This window comes from Glycine max, chromosome 6, assembly GCF_000004515.6.
Source record: "Glycine max cultivar Williams 82 chromosome 6, Glycine_max_v4.0, whole genome shotgun sequence".
Classification (NCBI taxonomy): Eukaryota; Viridiplantae; Streptophyta; class Magnoliopsida; order Fabales; family Fabaceae; genus Glycine; species Glycine max.
The window spans coordinates 46,770,986-46,798,320 of record NC_038242.2 but is presented as its reverse complement, the minus strand read 5'-3'; the positions used below and the strand labels follow the sequence as shown (position 1 = coordinate 46,798,320).

Here is a 27,335-nt window from a genome sequence, read left to right as displayed (position 1 = left end):
TGGCTATTACAACGTGTGACAGTGTTGGCTTAGCATACACATGAATCGTGTGTTATTATTATCCAAGGTTTGTTATGATGCTTTAGGTTTGAGACACGTTGCAGTTTAGGGCAATGCCTCATATTAGTACAACTATTTTTTTTATTCAAGTACAGATCCGGATATTATTTTTTTATACAAAATATATAGACAAGAATATTCTAAATCTCTAACTTCATGATGTGATCAACATTCTAGATCAGTAGTACTCTTTAAACTATCCCCTGCCTTGTTTCTTTTAGTACAAACAGTTCATATTCAAGAAACACGTGTTGATTGCAGTGTCTGTTTCCTTCTAATTTTGTCAGTTCTATTAATTGTTAAATTTATATAATTTAATGTGTATCACTTCATATTCACATTGTCTTTTATTTTGACAATGATTTGAATATATATTATAACAGAGATGGCATGAGACATAATAAAAACGTTTTCTTGTTTGTTTCTCATTTAAAGAAAGTTAAATGATGCAATTCTTTTATTTATTATTTTACGGAAACTAATATAGTCTTAGTTAATCTGTGTATATGTATGACATGAAAATTTATTAGAATGATAGACTAATAATAATTCTGAACCATATAATGAATTTTCGAAAATACATAATATTGTCTTTATAAGAAAAATGTAAGAAATTTTTATCAATTAAAATATGCTAGCATGCAGAAATTACATCTGTGTGCATGCCATTAGACATCCAAGTCGGTTATTTGGCATCCAGTTTTCAAAATTCCAAAAATAATAGTAAAGATTTAGTTTTCATCGTGATATTTTCCAATCCGACATATATATAAATAAAAAATATATAAAAATATGAAATTTAATTAAACTAATTTTATTCAAATCATATAAACAAATTTATGTGGATAGAAGGATCGCATTCGTTTCACTATTATTAAATAAAACTTATTAAAAACATATTTGATTCAGAACAAGACCGTCCAAGTTTATAAAATAACTTAAGTTAAACAGCTAGCGAAATAAAATAAAATAAAATAATATATTCAGGACATTATACAATTGAAATAAAAATTTATGCTCCAATGTCACACCTTATTAGAGCATTGTGTCCTAACATTCTCTAGCATGAGGATCTTTAAAGTCATCCACCTAACAATTTACTCCCACGAACACAAGGTTCAAGATCATTATAAGATTTAAACATAAACAACATACAAGGAGTGAGTTATCACATTTCTAAATATGTAGAGATTAACGAAAGTACACACACACACACACACATAAGTATAACAAGTTCAACTTAGCACAAATCACATCATTTTTTCACTTATTGCGTAACATCACTTGTTCCAAGGATTTAATCACAAAATCACATTTCACACCTTCACATTAATCATGTGTTCAAAGCAACACATTTCAAGCACAACACAACATCTCACACTCACACAATTCATTACACGTCATCACGTAATAAGTCACAATGATCATTACACAAGCGTTATGCAATAGATACACTAAGACTCAATCCTACATGCAATGTGGTACTATGTCAGTGAAAAACCTCGTCAGACGCCTAGGAGTACATGACAAGGTAGACTACACACTGGTAAGTTAGGTCACTCTCACTAGGTAAAATCATAAGGAGACCAATCAGGGTCATATTGTTTTGCAAGAATGTTTCGACCACGTGGGATCACACAGACTTAAAGGAGTGCTCAAGTTGGGTGTATTTACCCACAAGGCCTAGACTCCGAATAGTCCGTTAGGGCCTCTCCCTACTGATTCATGTTCAACCCAGAAAATATTTTAATATGCATACTCTATCTATGAACTATACAAAACATATTACTTCTTAATTGTTCTTAAAATAATTTTATCTTGTCACGCCTCAAAGTGATTCAACTCGTCGGGTTCCCACAGTGGATCCCATCACAATACTCGTTGTGCAAAAACTCGTCGCCCTTAAAGGGTCTTACAATTGTGTGATTGCACAGTTCATAACTCACAACTCAATACATACAATATCTCAATACACATGTATCTCACAATTCATCACATATTCAATTTATCACTTACACACAATTTCAATTATAACTTCATGATTCCAATATAACAATTTATCATGCTAATCTAGTAAATCTTGTCCAAAATACAAACAAATAATACAAAAATGTTTCTCACAACATGGGGAGTAAAACCCCTCAAATAATTTTACATAATCATATCAAAATCAAAGGAATCAAAATCATAGGTCAAAAATATGAAAACACTAAGAGAACTCAATTTTATCAACCAATTTGCATCAAAGTATTAATTGATCCATCAAACACAATAATCTTGTAATTATAACCATAAAGGAAGAATTACAATACAATAAACATCCCAAAATAAATCTCAATTTGATCATTTAAGGATCCTACACATGCTCATTCTAACTCCAATTACGATAAACTCATCCATTATCTCTAAGTGGGCTCACATGTGTAGTGTTAACTAATTGGAAAGTGCACCAATTTGTCCAAGTAGTATTTTAAAACGATAAGACCGAGTGTCGAGTCCACGTGGACTTTGACTGTACTCAGAGTTTGTATATGTCCAATTTTAAGCAATCAATGAACTAAATTCGATATTGGTCAAATAATGATATGGAATATAAAATTCAACATAAATGAAGATAATTAAGCAGAGCACATTAAAGAGACAAAATACAAACACTCAGGGGGTGAGTTGCCAGTTGAAGTAGAATTACGAAGCGTGTTGAGACTCAGCCTACTGAAACTATTCTTGATGCAACATTAAGGGTTTTTCATCCACTAACCTACCCTAACCATGATCCCTCATGTGAAGGAGCCTAAATTATCTAATTTCACTCCTAATCCCTTAAGAGCTACATCAAATAATTTGATTTAAGAATAAAGATGCATAAATAAGGCTAAGTAATATCATTCTATCCCTATACATAGATTACCTAGATGCTCTTTTCAAGTTCTTAGGAGATAAATACTTTCCAATGCATAAACTCTATAACACTACATGAGCATGGGTGATCAAGACATAAACATGATATTAAGCACAGAAAAGAGACAATAATATCAAAATAATATTAAATAGATAGTTAGAATTATTACATCAAGAGTGTTTGGTTGTTAAGCTCCCAACAATGAATGGTTTATCCTCTCATTGTCATGAGAGACTTACTAATACAAAAAGAAAAAAAGAGGTGTGGAAGAAAATGGAGGAAAGGGTCCCCAAGTGAATGAGTTCTCTCTCTTCTCTCGTGCCCTAGCCTCTTATTTTGGTCCCCCAAAAGAACTCCCTTGATTTCCCCATTTTTTCCCTTTAAAACGCAGCACAATCATATTTTTCGACATTGTATGTGCGCTAAGCCTGCATGTGCTTGCTAAGAACACATGCAAAGTCCAACTGACATAAGTGTTCGCACGCTAAGCTGCCAGATGTAGGCTAAGCCGCCAGATGTGCGCTAAGCCGCCAGATGAGGACTAAGCCTAACTTCCAAGTTGGCTCCTCACGCTGAGCGGTTATTGACACGCTGAGTGCGTTGCTCCCATTCTTCAACCCTCTTCTAGGCCTCTTGTTATGTAATTCTACAAAAAAAATACACCCCAAAACACTGTAAATTAACTAACTTTAGCATTTACTGGATAAAAACTCAAAAGAAACTAAATTCCTAATGTTTTAACACAAAAGCAATAAAAGAGAGGAAAATTAGATAATTATTATGTGATTTAAATATTCAAATTGCGTAAGCATAGCAATTATCATGTAGTTCGACAGTAATAGAGACATTTCTAGTGGTTCCTTAAAATTCTTCTAACTTTTCTTCTGGTTGCTATGGTAAGATTTTCAAGCGTTAGAGAAAAAGAGAAATAATTAGAACCTCAATTTCACTGTCTCCATGTGAGGGACATTTCTCTCTATACAAATATTATTGCGCAAATCTCAACGATGGAACTATGCGGAAGTGAGTTCTGAAGGAGATGTCTAAATTTCACGACAATCAAACAGTTAACGAGTATAGGATCATAGTTTTATTGTGATATGTTTGAGTGTATACAGAAAAAGAAAGGAGTTTGGGAGGAAAAAAAAGGAAAATGAATCTGAGAGGAAGAGAGAGCATAAAGACGTTTCATAGACATAAAAATTGACCTAATATATCTTTATTTATAGTTAGAATTTTTAGTTTATTATTTACTCTATTTTTCTTTATTTTATTATTTTATAAAAAGAAACTCTATTTTTACTACATATCAAATGAATAAATAAAATATTTTTTTTCTAACAACATATATTTATTTTATTTAACTTAAAATCATTATTTTAATGAATAAAATTATTTCTCCTTATTTACTTAATTACAAAAATCATATTATTTTTCTAAAATTCTATTTATTTTTAAATAAATTCTTTTTAATTTATTTTAAAAAAATGGAGTGTTACACTTGTCATCGAGACTATTCCTTCAAGCATTTCCTAGGTTGATTATTACACTTCTTTTTTTTTCGAAATTTAAAATTATATTTCAGAATAATTTTTTTTTTTTTTTACTAAAGAAGTACAGAAAACATAGGAATGTAGGAAGCAATAGCCTCATCACCAATTACACAGCCCAATAACACACTGTTTCTGTTACACTCACCGATTGCACGCCAATTTATTTGACATCGTAGGCCAACAGCATGTCAGGAAATAAAATACTAAAGTAGGTCATATTGAAAGGTGGGACATAAAATTTATAATAGCTAAAATTTGCAACTCCACAATCAACATCACTACATCATATTCTGTTACTGCAATATTACTGTAATGCCTTAGAAAAAGGGAAATTCATAAACTACTTTACAATGAGCCACCACATCTTTCCACAATGTTTTTCAAAATTCAAAATGGTATTTGGTACAATTGAAGGCAATCTTTTCTGCCAAATCAATATTCTACATTTACAATTAGGAGCATCAAACCCTTTTATTCCCCAACAATTACAAGAACCAAAATGCCAAAATTAAATATTACCTACAGTTGAAAACAATTGGTTTTCCTCTAACAAGTTGGACCTAATAAACAAAGTAGTTATCATAGTGACTGCTTTCAATCAGAAAGAACTGCACCCAAAAGTTCATTCCAAGTGTCAGGAAGCCCAGGAAGACACCAGTGGCTGCAATCTACTGCCATAACACCACTATATCCTTCAGGATGTGCATCTTTTCTGTACTGTGAGAGAGTGGTCACATCCAAGAAATACACTGGCTTAGTTATCTGGTTCAACACCTTGCTCACCACCCTCCAAGCCATTGGTGTCCCTGCAGGGTACTTCAATCCAAAGAATGGTTGTGTCTCACTCATACATGATTTCGTTGGTTGATTCCAATCTTTCCCCCTAAATCACCACAACACATACACCACCATAGATAACAAATTAAAAGCTTGCACATTTACATTATCATCATAGAATATAGAAATATATATATTTTAGGGCATGTTTCAACGAATAGCTCAATTAAACACACATTTAATAAGAGCTTATCAGATGAGAATTTATTCAAAAACTTGACTAAAAATTGTATGCTAAAATGAGCAGTGCTATATCCTCCGAATTGAGGAGTGAGGGAAAACATCCGACCCATTAACAGTTTAACATCTGTCATTGCTTGTACTGTAAAACAATAATTTAATCTCTTTCCAAAACACATGTCACATTGTAACTGAGTCGGTCAATTTTTCGGAAGAATTAAGCGGGGAATAAAACCTTTTTTTGATTAAAATATGTTTTTGTCCCTTATTTTATTTTTTCTAAAAAAAATAACTTAAACTATCTTTAAAAGAGTTTATATTAATAAGTTTCTTTATAAACCTCATTGAAATAAACTAAAAAAACTTATAAGTCAAGTTTAGAAATTCAAATAAATATTATAAAAACTCTTCTAATCTATACTTAAATGAATGAATTAGAAAATTTAGAATGAAGTAGTAATTAAGAACTTACTGGTAATGCACAGGAGAAATTCCTAAGAAGAAGACCTTGGTTTTTGCTGGATTGACGTTTCTTTGAACCCACTTAGCCCAAGTTGTTAGCCCTTTATAGTACGCAAGAAAACGGTTCATGTCTTTGAACAATTTATTATTCACCTGAACATAGTCCCACCTGTCATGAATTTTTTTAACAGGACCAAAAAAAATTAGCATCATTAATTAACCGTTGGAATTGGAAAAAAAATATTGAAAATTTGAAGCAATGATCCTACGGTTGAGAACTTCCGGTGTGGGTCCACCAGTGCCACGTGTTAAAAACCAGCACGTCCATCCCCATCCAAGAGTCACCGTTCTTGATAGAGTCAAGCTTCAAAACTCTTCCAACTTTCTCACGGTCAAGGTCCACTAAATATGCTGTGCGGTACAAATATAACTCAAGGCCATAGTTCTGAAAAAACAGAGTATTTGTACTGTCACATTTTTTTTTTATAATTGAAATTTTAATTTGGTAAAACCTCCTCATTAAGTAAGGTAAGTTCTTAAGCAATTCCTCTACCAAATTATTTTCCAATCATGTCTTGTCTCTCTACTCTTATAAAGAAAAAGTTATAAAAAATGTTAGAGTATGATTAACCAGTGAATATTGGTTAAGAAATAAAAGAAGAAAATATATATTTATTGTGAAAATTATAAAAAAAAACATTAAAAAAATCATGAACAATATAATTACACATCTTAATAGAAAATTTTTTCATTTTAATTTGTTAATCAATATCCAAAAGTATGAGTTAACATTTTGTCAAAACATGATCATACAAGATATTGAAATAATACACTTTTTTAATACATTCTTTTTATAAGTGAAGTTCATGAGAATTTTATTAAATATGTGCTTTCAATTTTTGTTTAATGGGTCTAATTCTTAAAAGAAAATGTATTGAAAAGAGTGTTAAAATATGTTATTAGCACTAATCATACAAGATAGGACAATAAGAGTGCTAGAATATGTTAGCACCCTTCAAAAATGATTAAAAATCATACAGGATTTCTATTTTTGTGAAGAGGATATGAATAGCCTTAGAATTTATAATCTCACTTTACCATTAGTGAGAATACTTATCCTCTAATTCAAAATTAAAAAATGAAGGTGATATAAAAGGCAAAACATGGCCCTTGCTTATCACCAAGAAGTGGTCCAATTTTTAACACTGCAGTTTACTGGATTTGTGGAGTAAACGCAAAAGCAGAGAACTGTTTGTAACCACAAGTGGTCCATTCTCCAAGTGATAGAGGGTTAAATTATTAATTATATACCTCTTTTAGAAGACATACTCAGAAATCCACAGAATGCGGTCAGTCTAGTTTGAAAATTTATTTTAAAATTTTATTAATAATTGAAGAGATATTTTTATTTTATTTTCTGTTTTTAAAAGATTTTATTATTTTCAATGCGAAAAAAAATTATAAAGTGAATATAATGTGGTATTTTTATAATTAAAATTGATAAAAATATTTTCCCATGTGCTTAATTAAAAAGTATTTTGTTGGAGTTCTAGTTTTTTTCAGTTGTACAAGTAGATTTTAAAATTTCTGATTCAACTAATATTTTCTTTAAAAAAAATTTTGAACTAAATTAACCCACACGCAATTATGAATAATTATATATCTTTTGTAATATTGTATAAATATAAATAGCATTATGGAAGCTTATACCATAAACAAACATAATGAAGCATATAATAAGATTTTCTGGTGGAAGGAGAGGCTAAAAAAAAAGAGGCAAAATATCAAATTATGATTCATTTCATTTCATTTGCAGAGAGCAATGATGGAAAGAAAAACGGTTTTGTTGAATAATGGTGTTAGTCGTTGTCTTACTCATGATTCAGTTACAGCCAATGATGAAAACTAAGTCACTGTTCAAAACTTCAATCAGGGATTGATGTTAATTAAATCACACTGAATTGGAGGGAAAGTTAGATCTCCAAACACAAATCATTCCTAATTGAAATATTTGTTTGATAAAGTTTCTATATAAAGCAACTGGGTTTTCATGGTCTTTATGGATGTAACCAAAGTTGAGGTTTTCTAGTAAAAAAAATAAAGGGAAAAAAAGGAAGAAACTGCTTGGTAGTTTTGAATATGAAGCAAGAAAAGAAAAAGTTTCCCTTTTCTACCAAAATCAAATGAATATGTGGAAAATGAAACTCCACGTCTGTTTTAATAATTAATACAAAATTGCAGGAATAAATTATTATGGCTTTCCACTGTCTTGTTCTTTTATGTGCAGTAATGTTTGAATTAGGTAGAGAAAGTAAGAGAACTGTTTTGAGTAAAGTATATATTAATAATTAATAAGACCCAAATATTTATTATCTCTTAAATTAACATTTAGATATGTCCCCAGCAAAAAGCAAAGTCTCCAACCAATCGCATCCAGCCTTTATTGCTCTTAGTTTAGTGTGCACAGTGCCACACATTAACCACAAAATTATGCACATGCAGCACACCAAGTTCTGAGCTCAAATACCCAAATTTAGATCAGATTAGAGGGTAGCTGAATTTGAGTTCAAACATGGAAATGACTCAACAAGTTTTCAAGTTTGAGTAAAAAAACTTGAAAGCTAGATCAGGAAAGTGACAAAACTTGCATGGACAAACACAACACCTCCAAAAATTGAAGTGTTTCAATCAAAACACTGAGCAATAAATAAATAATTTAAAGCACAAGAATGAAAGAACCAACCTCAAATGCCACTTTGGAGAGAGCATCCCTTTGGCTGAAAATGCTCCTAGATTTTGGCACCCAAGCATGAAGCATACATGCCAATGAATTGAACTGGTTCAAGCTAAGGGAGTCACCGACAAACATAATCTTCTTCCCTCTATATTTCTCCAAAAAGTTCAATCCATTGAACCTGCACAAAAATCTCACAACCCCACTTAGCCTAGGACCATAACATGGCAAAAAAAAAAACATATAAAATAACTATAATAATTAAGGAAAAAATTTAGATACAATTCTATATATGTTCTTTGTGTTGTATACCTATACTTCAATCAAAGTCGCAGTTTCATATCAGTAATTTGCATATGTTTTAATTATGTGAATTACCGATATGAAACTCTAATTAGCATAAACAACACTAAAGAAATGTATTTAGATTTTTATTTTGTCCAATGGTTAATAAGAGAAGTAGAAGTAGTACCTTGGCAAGGGACAAGAAAATGGCATCCACCTATATTTTTGGTACAGTTTATCTGAGCGACCATGCTTTTGGCAATTGAACTGTGGATCTACGAAGGGGCAAGTTGAAGGGTCATAGAGAGGGTATGAAGCATCATAGACCCATTTTCCACTGAACAAGTTGCATGTTCCTGCGAGCTTCCCTGTTGCACCAAAATCCTCTGCTTTTGTTTGGAGGCAGAGCAGAAACAGAGTTAAGAACAGAGCATGTACTAATGGCAGACCCATTTTCTTGGGCTTCGATCCCTCCCCGTGATTTTTTGAAAAGGAAAAAAAAAGGATGAGGAGTGAGGAGAAACTTGTTCCCAAATCAAGGTCTTATATAATGGGGAATGTGAGCGTGTCTAAGAGAAAGAGAGAGAAAGTGTGTTACAATGAATCCACATGCAATGTGAGAACAGAACAACTTGCTATGGTGTTTCCTCGTTTATTGTTGTTTTTTAGTGTTTTTTTTTTTTTTACTTTAATAATGTAGTGAAACTTTGAATGGGTTGATTCTTTTAACCGTGGCAGCTTGTGGGGTTGGATGCAAATCCTTGCTTTTAAATTTCTTGGAATCGTGATCATGGTGATTCAAAAAAATAATGGCAACTCTTTGCCCACCAAGAAAGACAGAATTGAAAATTTCTTGTTATAGTTTTTTTTCTTTTTCCTTTTTCTTTTTGCCGCCCGTGTCAAACAAATATCATACGGAAAATATATGTGCATAGGAAGAAACATCTTAGAAACGTCATACACACAAATAAGATTCAGAAAATTTTCTGACTTTTGTATCAAAATAATGATACAAATCTTTAACTACAGACATGGGTATGTGATATAAGATAAGAAAGAAGAAATTATTATATAGTTCAAGATAATTATAATCTCGATAAATAATATGTAATTGAGGGTTATTAATTTTTTTTATAAATTAAAAATCTTAATTTTATGTTGCTTGAATGGTTTAGACATAAACATGGAGTGATTCAAGATCATATAATATTTTTTTAAAAAAAGAGGTGAGGTATACCAATATATTTCATTATTAAAACATCAAATAGTCACCACTAAATTTAATGTTATATGTATGTAATTATTTTATTTTATTTTTCATAATTTTTATTTAATCACATCTTAAAAATATACTCAATTTTTTAAAAAGTAAACAAAATGTTCTACTGAAATGATAAGAAAAACATTTATATGGACCAATCAATGTTGAATGACATTTTTACCCTTGACTGGTTTTTGACCTTTTATTTGTGTAAGTATGTGGTACTATAAAAAAAAATATGAATCATTTAGGTTTACCCTTCCTCAGTAGTGAACTAGTGATTCTAGTTAACTCTGGTAGCTGCCATGCTGGCTGCTGTAAAGATTTCACAAACATCATTTTTGGATTCGGATACTGACCATCCTTCGTTGACTCCACAGGTAAGTGATTCCCTCGCTATCATGTGCATGATGTGCTTTTAGTGTAAAAAAACAAAGGAACTTTCTATTTTCAATATATATATATATATATATATATATATATATATATATATATATATATATATATATATATTGATTGGCTTGTATGTGGAAAATTTGTTTTCATTAGCTGAAAAATATAAACATCTAATTTTTGAGTGAGTTGTGCGCTCTTATAATTGTAGGGAGATTAAGAATGAGTCAGTTAAAATTGTTGATTGAAAACTAGAGAAAAATACCCTTATAAATATTCAGAACTCGCATACCCGCAAATGCATGCATCTCCTAACAAAGGGTGTTAGATATTAAAATAGACGCTTGGCTCAGTCACATAAATAAAAGCATAATGCATATAAATCTTGAATCAAACATATCAGTTTACACTAATCTAAGACGTGTTAATTTTTATAAGGTTCTTACGTATGTGTATATATGTATCTTTCCTTTTGTAACTTGGCTCCATTCTCTTTTGCTTTAATTTTGTATATAGAGTGTATTTAGTAAAACTAGCATATAATTAATAACAGCAATGTTTCTATCCCACAATATAAATTTCTTATTCTAATTAGCCCAGTTTATTTAAACTTATTTATTAGAAAAAATATTTATTTTAGTAAATAAATAGTTTTATGTTTTCTTAGTATATTTATCTAAATTGTTTCCACTAAAAAACAATTTTCTGTTTATTAAATTATTTTCGCTTCTTAAAAAATGTTTATATAAAAATAATTTATTTTAAAGGTGGGGAGAAATCAACTTACATCAAGAATTCTTTGAGTTAAAAAGAGACACTCTTCATTATTAGTATTCATTTTTTTAAAATTTAACGAATAAAATTAGTGATTTAATTTATTCCCACCATTAAAGTTAATTTTTAAGTTTAAATAAATTCATGCAAAATTTGCTTTTTTTTTAATAAAAAAAATAAATTGAATTACTTATTTTAAGTAAAAATAATTTAAACAAATACATTAGAAAAATAAAAACCCACTAATTTTATTAGAAAAACACTTATTCTAAAAAATAAACTTAAACAAACTGATTCTTTGTAATATCATTCTTCAAAACCCATCTTAATTAAAGTCACGTTCCCGGCCTTCAAATTTAATTGGTTAATTAAGTCATGGAACATATGCCGTGACTGAAAAGGCGAGTTTGATGGAATGTGATCTGTATCCTCGTTTCATTACATCGTCCTCCTCTCCTTTATAAAAGGTTTATTGTGAACTTCTATAAATAAAAATGAAAATGTCACATGTTTGAAAATTCTGATGAAAAATTAAAAAAGAATAAGGAATAGAATAATAATATTAAAAAATAATTTAGTGAAAGGGCAATGGCGTAAGCAGTGAAGAGTTAAAAACGTTCATTAATGGCAAGTGTGGCCACTGATCCTCTTGTCTTGTTGTTATACCCTAAGCTCAAAGCACTTCATGGCCAAGCTGGACTCAACAAATAGTACCCATCAAACTTAATTAGAAAGAAGAAAAAAATAAGAATCTGCAAGTCAAGATGTGAGTTATCACTCCTCGTGTGTTACTTGCAAGAGGATCATATGAATACGAAAATCTTAGATAATATTTAGTTCTTATTATCACATGTGCCCAAAAAAGGTTCGGAGAAAGAAGTGAACTACTGAAGATGGATCCAAGTTCAATATATTTGGGACGAATTTTTAGTTCTTAGATTGGCCTTTTTAAAATTTAGAATTCATTTTAAAAATAAACTTTTAAATTTAAAGTTAAAACTATTCACAAGATTTTTAAATTTAATTTTTTTTTAAAAGGTAAGATTTCTTAACAATGTATTATTAGGTCTTGATATTTAAAATAATGAAAGCAAAAAAGAAAATTAGAAGTATAAGTAAAATGAAATTAAGAACTAGTTTTTTTCCTTAAATTTTTATTCTTTTGAGGTTTTATTTGCCCAACTTCTTTAAGAGAGGGAGAGCGAACTAAAATAAATGGGATGGAATTAACACTATTTTAATCATAACCATATTCATGGAGTTATTAATAATATTAAAAATTATTTTAATTAAAAAGAAAAGTACATAAAAATGTTTATGTACAGTAATAATAACAATAACCATTTATGCATAACTTTTGACGTTACAAAATTGTCTCCACCTAAATTAATGATAAATAAATTTTCGTCAAAAATTTTGAGCATATATAAGATGGATTATTTTTTTTTATGTCATATTCAATACTCAGTCAAGATTTAAATTGAATCATTTGATTAAGGATAGTTTGTATCTATTATTATTATTATTATTATTATTCACACTTCATTAATTATATGATAATAACAACTACTACTCTTAGCATTAATAGCTATTATTATACAATATTTTCATTATTATAATTTGTAAAAACTATAAATATCGATCGCACATGGCATGAGTGTGATAGGTACCGGTGACATTATTAATATTAAGTACAATTCCAGCAACGATTTTATTTCCAAAATCTTGTAAATTTTGAATAATATTACATGGTAAAAATATTATCATTTCATAAATCCCTTCTTAAATCTTAATATATATGAAACGCTAACGTAGTAACAGTACAGAAAAAAAAATAGTTGATCAGGAAAGATTAATCTAATCAGTAAGAATTAGATTCATATCTGAAAAATGTATATTCGAAAATTTTGTTATTAATATGAGAAGTTTGTTGGTAATTTATAATGTATTTATTAGTGAAAAATTTATAAGTACGTTTGTAAGTGTTTTTTTTTTTAGTTGTGAGTAATTTATTGATTTTCATAAACTCCCGAAATTTAATTCACTCAAACTTTTTTTATTAAAAAAATGCTAGCCGGAAATATTTGTTATGCTACCGTAACGTAATATATTTTTAACTGACTCGAGTATAATACGTTAAAATGAAACACTAGTATTTTCTATGAGAAAATAAGACAGCTATTATCATTGTTGTTGTTCCATAATACTTTAGCATTATTGGAGGTTCAAATGTCATTAATTTCATTGCATGAAAGCAAATATTTATGACAATATATATTAGGTTTTATACACTTGTATTGACCTTTCAAGCTAGGGGCGACATAGTAGGGATGTGTGTAGTTATCGTTCTCCATGTGGTTCCTTCCTTTTCCATAGTCCCACATGACCATAAACAAAACAGAAACGAAAAATCAAGTAGAAGCCAGAAGGATATATACCATTCCACACTTATGTGGAGCATATTGGAAGGTAGAGAGAAAGTGAAAAAGAATTGATCTAATTAAATGGAAACCACTAAATTTTATTTAAATAGTCAATAAACAAGGTCAATATCTTGAAATTTTATGGATTCAGAAACAATAAATATGAACCCTTTTTATATTTAAGTATTTAAAATATAAATTATATTATATAAAAATAAACACATAGTTTCATTAAAAATAATAAGTTTGATTACAATAAACAAATAGGATAGCTTTAATAATCTTATATACACATATATCATATTTTTTATTCAATTTACTTTTATCTTTTCATCTATTATTCAATTCATATTCAAAATAATTACCTAAGATAAATATTTATATATAAGATAGACATGATAACGAGACATATTGAAGATAAATTTAACTCTTCGTGTCCCCCGACACAACAAAAGACGAAATAAGTTTAAGTTCAAAATAACCAAATTTATTTATTTTTTAACTCATTCTTATCTTAATTAAATTTTATCAAATTTGCATGGGTAACATTGGGAGGAAAACCCATCATATATTTTTTTATAACTTTAATTTACTTATATAATTTTTAAATGTCAATTTTATATTTATAATTATATATTTTATCTCTCAAAGAAAAAGTACTAAATCGATTGGTATCATTTATCATTGATAAAATATGATTTAATATTAAATCTTATATATATATATATATATATATATATATATATATATATATATTCTTATTAATATACAATCATTTAGTTTTATTTTCTTTATAATTTAAGTTTTTGTTAATGTTTATTATTATTTTAAAAAAATAATTTAAATCTGTCATCATAGATTTATTGTGTTTATGTCACACTTATGAAAATAACGCATAAAAATTAACAACTAACATGAAAATAATTTTTAAACATATATTACATCTTAATTTGAAAAAAATAGACGTGAAATAAAATAATAAATTTAATTTAATTATAAAATAATATAAAAAAATGATCACATAACCATTCTTTTTTACCTTTGGGCTCCTTTTAACCACGATACCTAGCTATGTTGTCGCACTTAGGATAGGGTCTAGGACCGGCCCTGAATAAAGATGAATACATAATAATTTTCTTAAAAAGAATATGACTACTAATAAAAAATTTATTTTGATTTGTACTTCTCATGATAGTATTAAGTTTATCATTCGAAAGAGTAAACTAATTACATAAATTATCACTGAGTGAACAAATCATTATTCCAAATAAATGAACCACACTATCCTTTGCTTTTAACGTGAAGCATGAAATATCTCTCGTCTAACGATCAAAAGACTAATTCCTTTATTCTCTGTTTAGTGTAGGGAGTATGAAAATAGAATAAATGCAAATATTAGAGAAATGTTTAAATTAAAATAATGTGTAAAAGACATACGAGACTCATATTAATTTTTGAATTTTCTCTCATTTTTCTATTTCCACTTTTAACTCCTCTCTACCAAACGAAGCATTAAAGTAAAGTAGAGATTATTGAAATAAATTTCATTTATCTAAATAAAGTGTTTTGTACATGTACGATTAAATTTAATTATCTCTGATTAATATATATGTTTAAATAACTCAACTATGGATAATGGGTCAATAATTAATATGTCGAGTTGAAGAGTAAAATATAAATATGAATTCATTTTCATTATCAAATGTGTAGGTGAAACGTTTCATTTTGTTGATTTTTGTTTAATTATTTTTGGATGAATCATTATGTTAAGCTGTAGACCAAAAATATATATTTATTCATTTTTTATTGGGTTTTAGACGAAACGTGTGACTTTTGTTTATTTTATTCTAGTTATTAGTATTATTATTATTATTTTCTCTCTCGCACTCTAAAAAAAATATGAAAAGAAAAAATCTCCGTGTAAATTAAAAACTGACTAGTTAAAACCAGAATGTTCCTCAAAGGGAAACTACTATATAGCTTTACCTTCATTTTCAAATAACTAGGTTTTTTTTTTTTTTGGTATGAAAGCAGGCTAGGTTTAATTAATAATTAAGAAATGTAATCTTTGTCTTAATTATACTTGGACTTTAACTGCTTAAGGGTATTTATTCCATTAAATGCTCTAACATCTATATGTGAGTACTGAGTACCTAGCTTCTCAAATCTCAACATTTTTATAGGATAAATTCTTCAATTTATGTTAAAAGTTATTCTGGAAATGCTTGTCTATATCTAAAAAATGAAGATTAAATACTGCATAACTAACCACGTACTATTCCTTTAAAAAAAAAAAAAAAACTAACCACTATTAAGCACTAACTCATTACCATTTTTGTTTCTAATAGTGAGAAAGTTATATAAGCAATAAATCGAAGTGTATGGTACGAAGATGAGCGTTCATATCCGTTATGACCAAATTATCTAATTCATCCAAATTAAACAAAGTGATTAATTTAATTGATAACAATAAATTTATTTTTAATTTATAATTATTTTCAAAATTATATTTTTCATTAATATTTCTCTATCTTTTAATATTTTGGTAATATATTTTTTCCTTTTTTAATGAGAAATATTTTTAATGTAAAAATAATTAATACAATCGATCATTTCAACTTTAGGTCTATAAATAAGAATTGATGAAGTATATGTTAAACTAATTAAAAAGCTACTCCTTTTAGTCTCAAATATGAAAAAAAATCAATTAATTTTATTTTATTTAATGTTAATACCTGTAAAATACTATTTATTTAATTGAGGTATTAGTTTTAATGATTCTTTCTTATCATTGATATCAAGTTTTAATGAAGAGTAAATTGAGAAAAAAAAATATTTTAATTAAAATTAATGTAAATAAATATGGATCATTAATTTTCTTAATTAATGTGTCACTTTTTTCTTATATTTAAAAACAGGAAGGAATATATATATTAATGCAATAACGTGGTGTGGTGAGGTGACTCTTTACTGCATGAGAAGTGGAGAATATCGTTGAAGTAACTTGTATTTACTTGTCTTCTTTCATCAAGGAATAACGACACTACTAGAAAAATGGCTTTTTAAGACACGCGGTTTACGACGGTTATTTGAAGAACCGCTTTAGAAAGTGGTGCGGTGGCATTTTTGTAATTATTGTGTAACAAATTTCATTTTACGACGCACTTTCTAAGGCGGTTATTGAAAACCGCCTTAGAATGTTATGTTTTTTAAATTTATGTCGGTTTTTAGGAAAAAACCGTCGTAATCCTTAAAACAAAAAAGGGGAAACTGAAGCCTCATCGTGGCTGCTGTGTACATTTCTGCTAGCTAGCTTTCAAGATTGCTTTGAACCCTAGACTGCTTGCTCCTTGCTCCTTCGTTTGAACCCTCCCTTTCTGCTTGCTCCTTCGTTTGAACCCTCCCTCTCTTTGACATTGAAGCCCTACCCCTTCTTCCATTGAAGCTCCTTCACTTGTTCTTCCATTGAAGCTCCTACCCCTTCTTCCATTGAAGCTCCTTCACCTCTTCGACTTCATCGCTCCAACTTCTGTGATTGCCAAATTCCCTTGTTTATTTTCTCTGACTTTCTCTTTGAATTTTATGGATTTTGACACATTTGTTGTGCTGAAATTCTGCTTGCAGGGTTCAGTTTATTCAAGTTTTACAATTTCGTGGCTCTGAAACTATTAGATGGGGAATTGTTTGCGCAAGGTAAGAACATTTGGATACTTCAAATTATATTTTCTAATAGTTATTCTCATCAGAACTTGAAAGCCCAAGTCTTTCCTGCTAAACGTTATGTTAAACAGATCAAATAATCTTTCAGTAGGTTATGATTTTGAATGTGTCTGAAACATTTTTCCTTTCCCCTCTGGTATAGTTTGTGAGGATAATAGTGTAAGGAAGCCCTGCTGTTACAAGTTGAACTGATGATCTTTTTCTATGGCTTTTCTTTTTGGCAAAACTAAGTTATTTGCTTGCAACTTCTAGACCTAAACATTTACATCTTCAGTTTGCCTTCCTGGACTGTATTGCAAGTAATCTTTAGCAGATAGATTAGAAAAGAATATCAAAAAACTAGAAATGAAGAAACATGCTAATAACTAATGAAAAATAAAAAATTAGAAATGAGTAATTATTGTTAGCACCCTCAATTGTATTAAGATATCTATATTCTAAATATCAAACAGTGATATTTACTTTCCAATTATGCCATAGGCATGGACAACTAATCTAGTTGTAAGGACTAAGGAGCACTATTAGTCGAATACTATAAAATATACAAATAAAACAGAGGACAGACCGGGCCAAATACTAAGCCTTAGCTAGCTAGCCAGCACACCACATGCAGTGAGAGGCACCAAATTTTGTGGACTCTAAGTAATAAAAACAAATTAAATTAGAGGATGGCTAGAATCAAATTTTGCAGAATGTTGCAGAATTTCCTCACCCCTTCAGCTTTTACAGTTTTAAGGGCACAATCAAGGGGACTACTGTATCTACTGGATTTAGGAACCAAAGAGTCAGTGCCTTGTATCTGCATCCTACACTGGAGAAGTTGAAATTTAAATTGGTATTGTTGTTAGGGACAATAAAAGTTCCAATGACACACTGCAAGTTCACTTTACCTTTATCAGATCTGTTGGACCTAACACAAAACTGATGATGGCACCACTAAATGCTGCAGATGGTATTATCACTTGAGGCCGTGGTTCCCCACTTTGAACTCCCCCCTAGATAAGTGTAGGGAAACAAAGTAGAAGCTAAGAGATACAAGACACATCACACATGATACACTCACAAAACCACTAAAAGCTTATAGAACTCTATTTCATAACAAGTTGTGCTGATTGGTGCAATGTCAAATCAAGATAAACCTCATTTAAGCCATTTTGAAGCACACCTGAAGGTACACTTTTGTCTGGGAATAAATGCCAAAAAAGAGTGATCCTTCAACTGCCATCCCAACAAAAGATGGTGTTGCTCCTCTATAAAGTCCTTTGATCTGAAAGAGTTATTGTAAAATTACATTTGGAAGTCCTTTGCTCCTCTAGTAGTGTCATTGTATTTTTCTTAATTTCTCTTACCAGAAAAATCCAATACTGTAGAGAAGTTCTACCCAGTAGCTAGAGGTGTTAAACAAGGCTTGATCACGGATTAGACGGGTTAAAAAACAGAACTGTGAAGCTTTTTCCTAATGAAATTTCATTAGTCATTAATTGTTGCCCGAGGATAATGACAATGCAGTCTTCAAAATAAAATAGTAGTTGCATAGTAATAATGAAAATGGATAATGATAATATGAAGCAGTAGTCAACTGAAGCACGTTGAATTTTAAAAGCTTGGATGGAGAAAACGATTGGCCGGCCCCTTGTAGTAGTTGGTCTTGGTCTCTCTCAGATCCTACACGGCTACACTGCTGAAAGATAGAACTTCTGAAATCACTCATTGATTTCCAAATTACAGAAATATCTCACTATACATTAATAATTGTGTATTACATTAAAAAAATTGTAGGTTTATCTAAATTATACTATATCAGATATAATATTTAGTTACTAATGCTACGTTGATTTAAGTGGAGTTAAACTTAAATAATATTACATTTGACTCTTATAAATAAATAAATATGGTTGAAAAATAAGATCTCATTAAAATTGATTTTGAAAAAAAGGTATACATTGAAAAAAAGGAAAATATGACATTTGGACATATGTGCCTTCTGACTTTACTGAATAAGTGAAGTTAAGCATAGCCAGTTTTTACAAATAATTAACAAAACATTTCATAATCAATAGGTTTCAAAACAAATAGGAAGATAGCTTTCAAAACAAAATTTAGTGAGCCCCTACAATCAAACTCCAGAAATAGAACACAAATATCAAATGGCCAAATAACTTTATTACTTATTAAATGATGTGATGGTCTGATAATTAATAAAATATTCAATCTAAATTACCAGATGAATTCAAGTAATGAGCCCACTACATGCCTACATAATGATAAACTACCCCTGACCTGGCTTCCAGCTTTTATACACAAGAAAGCATATCAACCAGCATTGATATGAATTAGCAGTTATCAATATGTCATATTCCTATGTGGAATTGGGAATAACCCATTTTTATCCTTTGGAAGTTAAAGGTCAATTAGCCATACTCCTTCAGTCTTCAATATCCTAGCAGTGCAATGCAATCCATTTCTATATTGAATCATATGTGCTTCTGCATTGTGCTTTTGCAGCATCACCTGATTAATGGGGAAAAAATAGTTTACAGAGACTACAATTTTAAAAGTAGATAACAATTAAAATATAATTAAACACAATAAAAACCATCCTGAAGTCACCAGCAAACATGCAAGAAAGGGCCTAAAATAGATATAAATATAAGTATATTGTAGAAGATTGTGGACCAAAAGAAAATGACCAAAAGGATTTCTCACTGCAACTGAAGAACCATAATCTAGGAAAATTGTTCAAACCTTGTGCTTCTGATGCATAAATTTAAAATTTCAGAACTTTCTCAGTATTTTCATAGCTTATTGATATTATCTCCTTGCAAAATGAATTATATGAGTAGTCTTAAAATATTAAGGGACTGTAAATTTCTGTACATCTGGATTATATTGTATAGCTCACAAATATGATATTGCTGATCAAATTATTATATACATAACATTTACGTATGTTACAATTATAAGAGTTAGCACCATTCCCTGGGCACCAAATTTTGTGGACTCTAAGTAATAAAAACAAATTAAATTAGAGGATGGCTAGAATCAAATTTTGCAGAATGTTGCAGAATTTCCTCACCCCTTCAGCTTTTACAGTTTTAAGGGCACAATCAAGGGGACTACTGTATCTACTGGATTTAGGAACCAAAGAGTCAGTGCCTTGTATCTGCATCCTACACTGGAGAAGTTGAAATTTAAATTGGTATTGTTGTTAGGGACAATAAAAGTTCCAATGACACACTGCAAGTTCACTTTACCTTTATCAGATCTGTTGGACCTAACACAAAACTGATGATGGCACCACTAAATGCTGCAGATGGTATTATCACTTGAGGCCGTGGTTCCCCACTTTGAACTCCCCCCTAGATAAGTGTAGGGAAACAAAGTAGAAGCTAAGAGATACAAGACACATCACACATGATACACTCACAAAACCACTAAAAGCTTATAGAACTCTATTTCATAACAAGTTGTGCTGATTGGTGCAATGTCAAATCAAGATAAACCTCATTTAAGCCATTTTGAAGCACACCTGAAGGTACACTTTTGTCTGGGAATAAATGCCAAAAAAGAGTGATCCTTCAACTGCCATCCCAACAAAAGATGGTGTTGCTCCTCTATAAAGTCCTTTGATCTGAAAGAGTTATTGTAAAATTACATTTGGAAGTCCTTTGCTCCTCTAGTAGTGTCATTGTATTTTTCTTAATTTCTCTTACCAGAAAAATCCAATACTGTAGAGAAGTTCTACCCAGTAGCTAGAGGTGTTAAACAAGGCTTGATCACGGATTAGACGGGTTAAAAAACAGAACTGTGAAGCTTTTTCCTAATGAAATTTCATTAGTCATTAATTGTTGCCCGAGGATAATGACAATGCAGTCTTCAAAATAAAATAGTAGTTGCATAGTAATAATGAAAATGGATAATGATAATATGAAGCAGTAGTCAACTGAAGCACGTTGAATTTTAAAAGCTTGGATGGAGAAAACGATTGGCCGGCCCCTTGTAGTAGTTGGTCTTGGTCTCTCTCAGATCCTACACGGCTACACTGCTGAAAGATAGAACTTCTGAAATCACTCATTGATTTCCAAATTACAGAAATATCTCACTATACATTAATAATTGTGTATTACATTAAAAAAATTGTAGGTTTATCTAAATTATACTATATCAGATATAATATTTAGTTACTAATGCTACGTTGATTTAAGTGGAGTTAAACTTAAATAATATTACATTTGACTCTTATAAATAAATAAATATGGTTGAAAAATAAGATCTCATTAAAATTGATTTTGAAAAAAAGGTATACATTGAAAAAAAGGAAAATATGACATTTGGACATATGTGCCTTCTGACTTTACTGAATAAGTGAAGTTAAGCATAGCCAGTTTTTACAAATAATTAACAAAACATTTCATAATCAATAGGTTTCAAAACAAATAGGAAGATAGCTTTCAAAACAAAATTTAGTGAGCCCCTACAATCAAACTCCAGAAATAGAACACAAATATCAAATGGCCAAATAACTTTATTACTTATTAAATGATGTGATGGTCTGATAATTAATAAAATATTCAATCTAAATTACCAGATGAATTCAAGTAATGAGCCCACTACATGCCTACATAATGATAAACTACCCCTGACCTGGCTTCCAGCTTTTATACACAAGAAAGCATATCAACCAGCATTGATATGAATTAGCAGTTATCAATATGTCATATTCCTATGTGGAATTGGGAATAACCCATTTTTATCCTTTGGAAGTTAAAGGTCAATTAGCCATACTCCTTCAGTCTTCAATATCCTAGCAGTGCAATGCAATCCATTTCTATATTGAATCATATGTGCTTCTGCATTGTGCTTTTGCAGCATCACCTGATTAATGGGGAAAAAATAGTTTACAGAGACTACAATTTTAAAAGTAGATAACAATTAAAATATAATTAAACACAATAAAAACCATCCTGAAGTCACCAGCAAACATGCAAGAAAGGGCCTAAAATAGATATAAATATAAGTATATTGTAGAAGATTGTGGACCAAAAGAAAATGACCAAAAGGATTTCTCACTGCAACTGAAGAACCATAATCTAGGAAAATTGTTCAAACCTTGTGCTTCTGATGCATAAATTTAAAATTTCAGAACTTTCTCAGTATTTTCATAGCTTATTGATATTATCTCCTTGCAAAATGAATTATATGAGTAGTCTTAAAATATTAAGGGACTGTAAATTTCTGTACATCTGGATTATATTGTATAGCTCACAAATATGATATTGCTGATCAAATTATTATATACATAACATTTACGTATGTTACAATTATAAGAGTTAGCACCATTCCCTGTTAAGCTACAAGTCACATTTTGTTGCTATAATCCTATTCCTGCCCATATCCCATATATTATTTAATCATAATAATTTTGTTCGGACGAGATTACACACCAATATTTCTGCTAGCTAGCTAGCTAGGAGAGAGAGAGATCATTTCATCCTAATTGCATTAAGAAAAGCTTGATTCTTTGTCTGAAGGTTTTGCAAGCTTTCTTCTAGGCTTTGGATTGATAATCTTATTTCAAAGTTCATATGTGCCCCTCATGGGAAGCCTAACTATCATTTTCTATCACAAAAGCAAATAATTTGATAAAGGAAAGCAGTGCAACAACATTGCTCATGCCAAGGAGATGGAAAAATCATTAATGTTTTCTTTCTCGATCACTTAAGTAAAATTCTAAAATTTCCTATTATTTTCTCCATTATTTGTCATGAGGGTGAACTTTAGCACAACGCTAAAGCTGCTACCTTGTGACCTGGAGCTCATGGCCCACAGATTCAAATCTTAGAAACAGCCTCTTCGCTTATGAGGATAAGGTTGCGTACATCTACCCTCCCAAATCCCACTAAGTGGGAGTCTTGGGCACTGGGTCTCTGATGAAGTTCTGAATTTGGCAGTAATAATTCCGTGTTAGGATGTTGTTAAGAAGTTATTTTCATATTAATTTTGGATTAGGCAGTATGTGTTATGGAGCGAAAGTTATAGTGATATATAGGTTGGGTGACAGACTTGCAGAACACAATTAAGTTGTCAGATTGTTATTTTATTTATGGTATTTTGAAGCAAGAACAAAGGGAAAATCCATTTTCACAGCCACCATCTATGACCAAAGTAACAACAGAAATCTCCACCAGTTGATCAAATTATTGTCTTTGATTTGCATAGAATTTAAGGGCCTGTATTGAGTGAAGGTATTAGAAAGCAAATTAAGAACCTTGTGGTTTTAAATATTATACAAAATAGTTTAAGTTAAGTGAAGGAAAAATCAATTCCAGCTGAATTGAATAAAGATAAAATGCACGAACATTTAATAACAGAGAATGTTGAATATCAAATTGGAAGAATTAAGTATAGTAATTGTGTTCCTAGTTGAGGTGTGATAACCCTTGCAACTTAGATTAATCTAGTGCTTGAGGTAAGGTGGATCACATAATGTGTGTTTGGGTTATTGTTTTTCCAAACATAACCAATATTTTTAAAAAAAGCAACAAGTGTGTTGCTTTTGTGTTGGTATCTTGAAACGTGTGTAATGGAGGATTAAACGGTTTTACAAGCACACTTTATATAGATTAGTTCTCAAGCCCAATTTGTAACAAATTAATTGGATTTTATAATTTATGTGTATTAAAAATATCTTTAGGCGAAATCTCTGTACTTTTACACTCAGCTGGATTGCAACTTCATATACTAAATTTATCTATAAATTAGAAAATCATAAATAAAAAAGAAAAAAAACCTAAATATAGTACATCATGTATTTTTTTCATATTATATTTCTAACATATTATATTTATCATGTGATGTGGCGTGTCTTCTAGAAATCCATTTCTTAATGAGATCAAACTTTGACACTCGCCCAATTAACTTTGCACTTTCATAAAATTTAAAAGTTATGATATTATTTTTCAGATCAATCAGGCTTTAGAAGATTGTGAATTCATCATCAGCTCAGTTCTAACGTGACTGGTAAGTCAATTCACAGAAAAACCCACTTAGCATGAAGCTTAATTGAGCCAATAATACTTAACTTGCTTTTAGATGATTAATGGGTGAGAGTAGATGTGATTCAAATTGTTAATTGTATGATATATGATATATGATATGATTGTATCTAAATAGACGATTTTGCTTGAATGGAAGATTATCTAAATAGATGATTTGTGTCTTATATGTTGTCACTACCCGTGGACATTATTTCTTGCTGTACATCTATATTTCTGTGTCTTCACAGGCTGTACATGTGTGGGAAATGGAAATGCACTGGGTTTGTTGTCCAAAACAGTCATTGTCCAAAACTGGGTTTGTTGTCCGTTTTTTTATTTTATAAAAGATTGAATTTAGTTATTTATTTGTGGCCTGGAGAGAAGTTCTGAACTGGGTGTGTAATGATAAAGATTTTTCATGATTTGGTCTTGATTTTTGTTATGATCTTTTGTTTGTTATTTTCTAGATTCAACTTGATTTCCATATTGCCCTTTTACTTTAGTTTCTGGTTAATTTTTCAATATTCAATGTTGCTCTACTTCACTGCTGGCTGTTAGTGTTATGTTGTTTTAAGTTGTTTAAGTAGCATAATAGGTTGTGTTTCCCGCTGAATGGTCACATCATATCCACTACAGTTGGAGGAAAAAATGGGAAGCCCAAACAGGTACCTTTTTTTGTTAAACCCATTTTTCCAGAAAAGAGCTATTAAGATTATTTTTTTTAGATACCGAGTTTGTTAAAAATGTAACTTTGATTTTTAAATGCTATGGGATTTAGATTATTTCACCTCTGATCCATGCTAAATCTTTGAAAATTTTATGTTTATGTTGATGATTCTTTTAGACTAAAAGTTACATGGCAGAATGCATTGTGGGGACTGGGTCATTTGGAATTGTCTTCCAACTTTGTAATAGTATCAATATACGTTATTCAACTTTGTAATAGTAACTACTTTAACAAGATGATCTAATTATAAGTGTCTAATTTATTATAAATTTGGTGTGCATTCGTAGTTGATATAATATTAAAATATTTAATGATTGAACTATTAAAATTACACATATAACTAGTTATTAAATAAAATAGAGTTTAATAGTCATAAATGATATTAATCAATAAAAAATTGTCATTAATAATAATTTTAAAGTGATTATTATAAAACTCAATAAATTTATGATGAATTGATTGTATAAAACCATTTTATAATTGATAATACATAGCTTATTTTCCCAATAAAATAAATTATTCAAAGAATAAACTTAGTCCCCATCTATTTGTGTAATATCTTTGATTAAATATACGATAAATTCACATAGATTGTTGTATTTACATATTGTTTTCATTACATCCTTTTTAAATAATAAATTTTTTTATATCAATTTCTATTTATTTCTTAAAAGATGTCCATCAAATCTCAAAACTCTTAATTTCTCTTATACAAACAAGAAAATAATTTAATTAATCTCGTTGCTGAGGCTACAGGGTAACGTGTCCACCTACTCAACACAAATATGTTATTCATTAGTCGCTTTTCAACTACAGAGACAAAAAAAATCAATTGATTCGATCTTATCTTGCTAGCAAGTTCCATTAATGAAAAGCCACACCAAAACACTAGATTTAGGATATGCTGGCACGTATATGGTTGCTTGCTTAAACATCACTCAATAATGCACCCCACCACAGACTGACTATGGCATGCACCTAAACGAAATTAAGCTATTTCTTTATTTAGTTGATGCTAGCTAGCTAGGTAGCTCTTTCTAATTTATTTCTTGCTTGAGTTATGCCTATTCAATTTCCATTCGCTTGGATTTTTTTTATTCTAAGATCGATCATCTTCAATTTCCCTATATTACTAGCAATATTGATTGAACACTACTAGATCATGTGTATAACGTTGTATAGCTAGCTAGCTAGCTTTCTATTGTCTAATATACCTTTGTCTGTGTTGTAAATTAAGGAGCAAGAAGCAAGTAATCCCTCATAACACACACACACACACACACACACACACACACACACACACACACACACACACACACACACACACACACACACACACACACACACACACATATATATATATATATATATATAATGGTGGATTGGGGTCCAATGGTGATAGCAGTGGTGTTGTTTGTGTTGCTAAGCCCTGGTCTTCTGTTTCAATTGCCAGGGAAGAGCAAAGTGGTGGAGTTTGGGAACATGCAAACCAGGGCAGTGTCTATCTTGGTCCACACAATCATCTTCTTTGGTCTCATTACCATCTTTCTTGTTGCTATTGGTGTGCATATCTACACTGGCTAGCCTTATCGCCCTCACTCCTTTAAATCTTTAATTATTCTATTCTTTTTGGTTAAAGTTTTAGTAATTTTTATCTTGTTATTCTTTTTTGATTTGGTCACTGTATTCTCCCATTTCTCATGTCCTCGTCGAATAATAACTCTACTTCTCTTTAGTCTTTGAGATTCCAAGATTAGGACAACTTTGGTTTGTATAGAATCATAGAATGGAATAACTTGCACGTACTGCACACACTGATATCACATCATATGGCTTAATGTTTTATGCTTTGATGAATTCATTTTCTTTTCATACTTGAACCTTTCCCATTAGTGTGGTTGAAAACGAATAAGAAAAATGAACTAAGTTTGGTGTTATTTAATTATATCAATGGTGATTTGATTAACTATAATTGACTCTCGCACTGACC

The 27,335-nt window shown here is 30.1% G+C and overlaps 4 protein-coding genes across 6 annotated transcripts; 1 reads left to right on the top strand and 3 right to left on the bottom strand.

The window, feature by feature from the left end:
* Positions 1-4,877: 4,877 nt before the first annotated feature.
* LOC100779598 (protein trichome birefringence-like 39) lies at positions 4,878-9,644 on the bottom strand. The gene is made up of 5 exons (XM_006582225.4): positions 9,198-9,644; positions 8,735-8,906; positions 6,261-6,436; positions 6,002-6,160; positions 4,878-5,395 (listed from the first exon to the last, which is right to left on the bottom strand). Exons 1-5 carry the CDS (start codon positions 9,461-9,463, stop codon positions 5,107-5,109), a joined length of 1,062 nt encoding a protein of 353 aa, XP_006582288.1. The 5' UTR covers positions 9,464-9,644; the 3' UTR covers positions 4,878-5,106.
* Positions 9,645-17,567: 7,923 nt separating this feature from the next.
* Positions 17,568-20,547, bottom strand: LOC106798976 (mitochondrial arginine transporter BAC1-like). Of its 2 annotated transcripts, none has more exons than XM_014776792.2 (4): positions 20,003-20,547; positions 18,747-18,848; positions 18,472-18,576; positions 17,568-18,392 (listed from the first exon to the last, which is right to left on the bottom strand). In XM_014776792.2, exons 1-4 carry the CDS (start codon positions 20,087-20,089, stop codon positions 18,243-18,245), a joined length of 444 nt encoding a protein of 147 aa, XP_014632278.1. In that variant the 5' UTR covers positions 20,090-20,547; the 3' UTR covers positions 17,568-18,242. The 2 variants fall into 2 exon arrangements, with proteins under 2 accessions (XP_014632278.1, XP_014632279.1); XM_014776793.3 differs by having other exon boundaries at positions 18,279-18,387.
* Positions 20,548-20,574: 27 nt separating this feature from the next.
* LOC121175084 (mitochondrial arginine transporter BAC1-like) lies at positions 20,575-24,538 on the bottom strand. Of its 2 annotated transcripts, none has more exons than XM_041016708.1 (4): positions 22,367-24,538; positions 21,111-21,212; positions 20,836-20,940; positions 20,575-20,756 (listed from the first exon to the last, which is right to left on the bottom strand). In XM_041016708.1, the coding sequence occupies exons 1-4, from the start codon at positions 22,451-22,453 to the stop codon at positions 20,607-20,609; spliced, it is 444 nt and encodes a 147-aa protein (XP_040872642.1). In that variant the 5' UTR covers positions 22,454-24,538; the 3' UTR covers positions 20,575-20,606. The 2 variants fall into 2 exon arrangements, with proteins under 2 accessions (XP_040872642.1, XP_040872643.1); XM_041016709.1 differs by having other exon boundaries at positions 20,643-20,751.
* Positions 24,539-26,378: 1,840 nt separating this feature from the next.
* LOC106798975 (uncharacterized) lies at positions 26,379-27,219 on the top strand. Its single transcript, XM_014776791.1, has one exon. It carries the CDS (start codon positions 26,720-26,722, stop codon positions 26,927-26,929), a length of 210 nt encoding a protein of 69 aa, XP_014632277.1. The 5' UTR covers positions 26,379-26,719; the 3' UTR covers positions 26,930-27,219.
* The last annotated feature ends 116 nt before the right edge of the window (positions 27,220-27,335 follow it).

Excerpts from the sequence above, each read along its gene's own strand:
- LOC100779598 (XM_006582225.4), bottom strand. The coding sequence starts at position 9,463 with ATGGGTCTGCCATTAGTACATGCTCTGTTCTTAACTCTGTTTCTGCTC. Across the intron at positions 6,437-8,734 it reads TCTCCAAAGTGGCATTTGAG|AACTATGGCCTTGAGTTATA; the intron begins GTTGGTTCTTTC and ends CTGTTTTTTCAG. Across the intron at positions 5,396-6,001 it reads ATTTCTCCTGTGCATTACCA|GGGGAAAGATTGGAATCAAC; the intron begins GTAAGTTCTTAA and ends GTGGTGATTTAG.
- LOC106798976 (XM_014776792.2), bottom strand. The coding sequence starts at position 20,089 with ATGCTGCAAAAGCACAATGCAGAAGCACATATGATTCAATATAGAAAT. Across the intron at positions 18,849-20,002 it reads GGATATTGAAGACTGAAGGA|ATCAAAGGACTTTATAGAGG; the intron begins GTATGGCTAATT and ends TAACTCTTTCAG. Across the intron at positions 18,393-18,471 it reads GTCCAACAGATCTGATAAAG|TGTAGGATGCAGATACAAGG; the intron begins GTAAAGTGAACT and ends CAACTTCTCCAG.
- LOC121175084 (XM_041016708.1), bottom strand. The coding sequence starts at position 22,453 with ATGCTGCAAAAGCACAATGCAGAAGCACATATGATTCAATATAGAAAT. Across the intron at positions 20,941-21,110 it reads AGACAAAAGTGTACCTTCAG|GGGGGAGTTCAAAGTGGGGA; the intron begins GTGTGCTTCAAA and ends ACACTTATCTAG. Across the intron at positions 20,757-20,835 it reads GTCCAACAGATCTGATAAAG|TGTAGGATGCAGATACAAGG; the intron begins GTAAAGTGAACT and ends CAACTTCTCCAG.
- LOC106798975 (XM_014776791.1), top strand. The coding sequence starts at position 26,720 with ATGGTGGATTGGGGTCCAATGGTGATAGCAGTGGTGTTGTTTGTGTTG.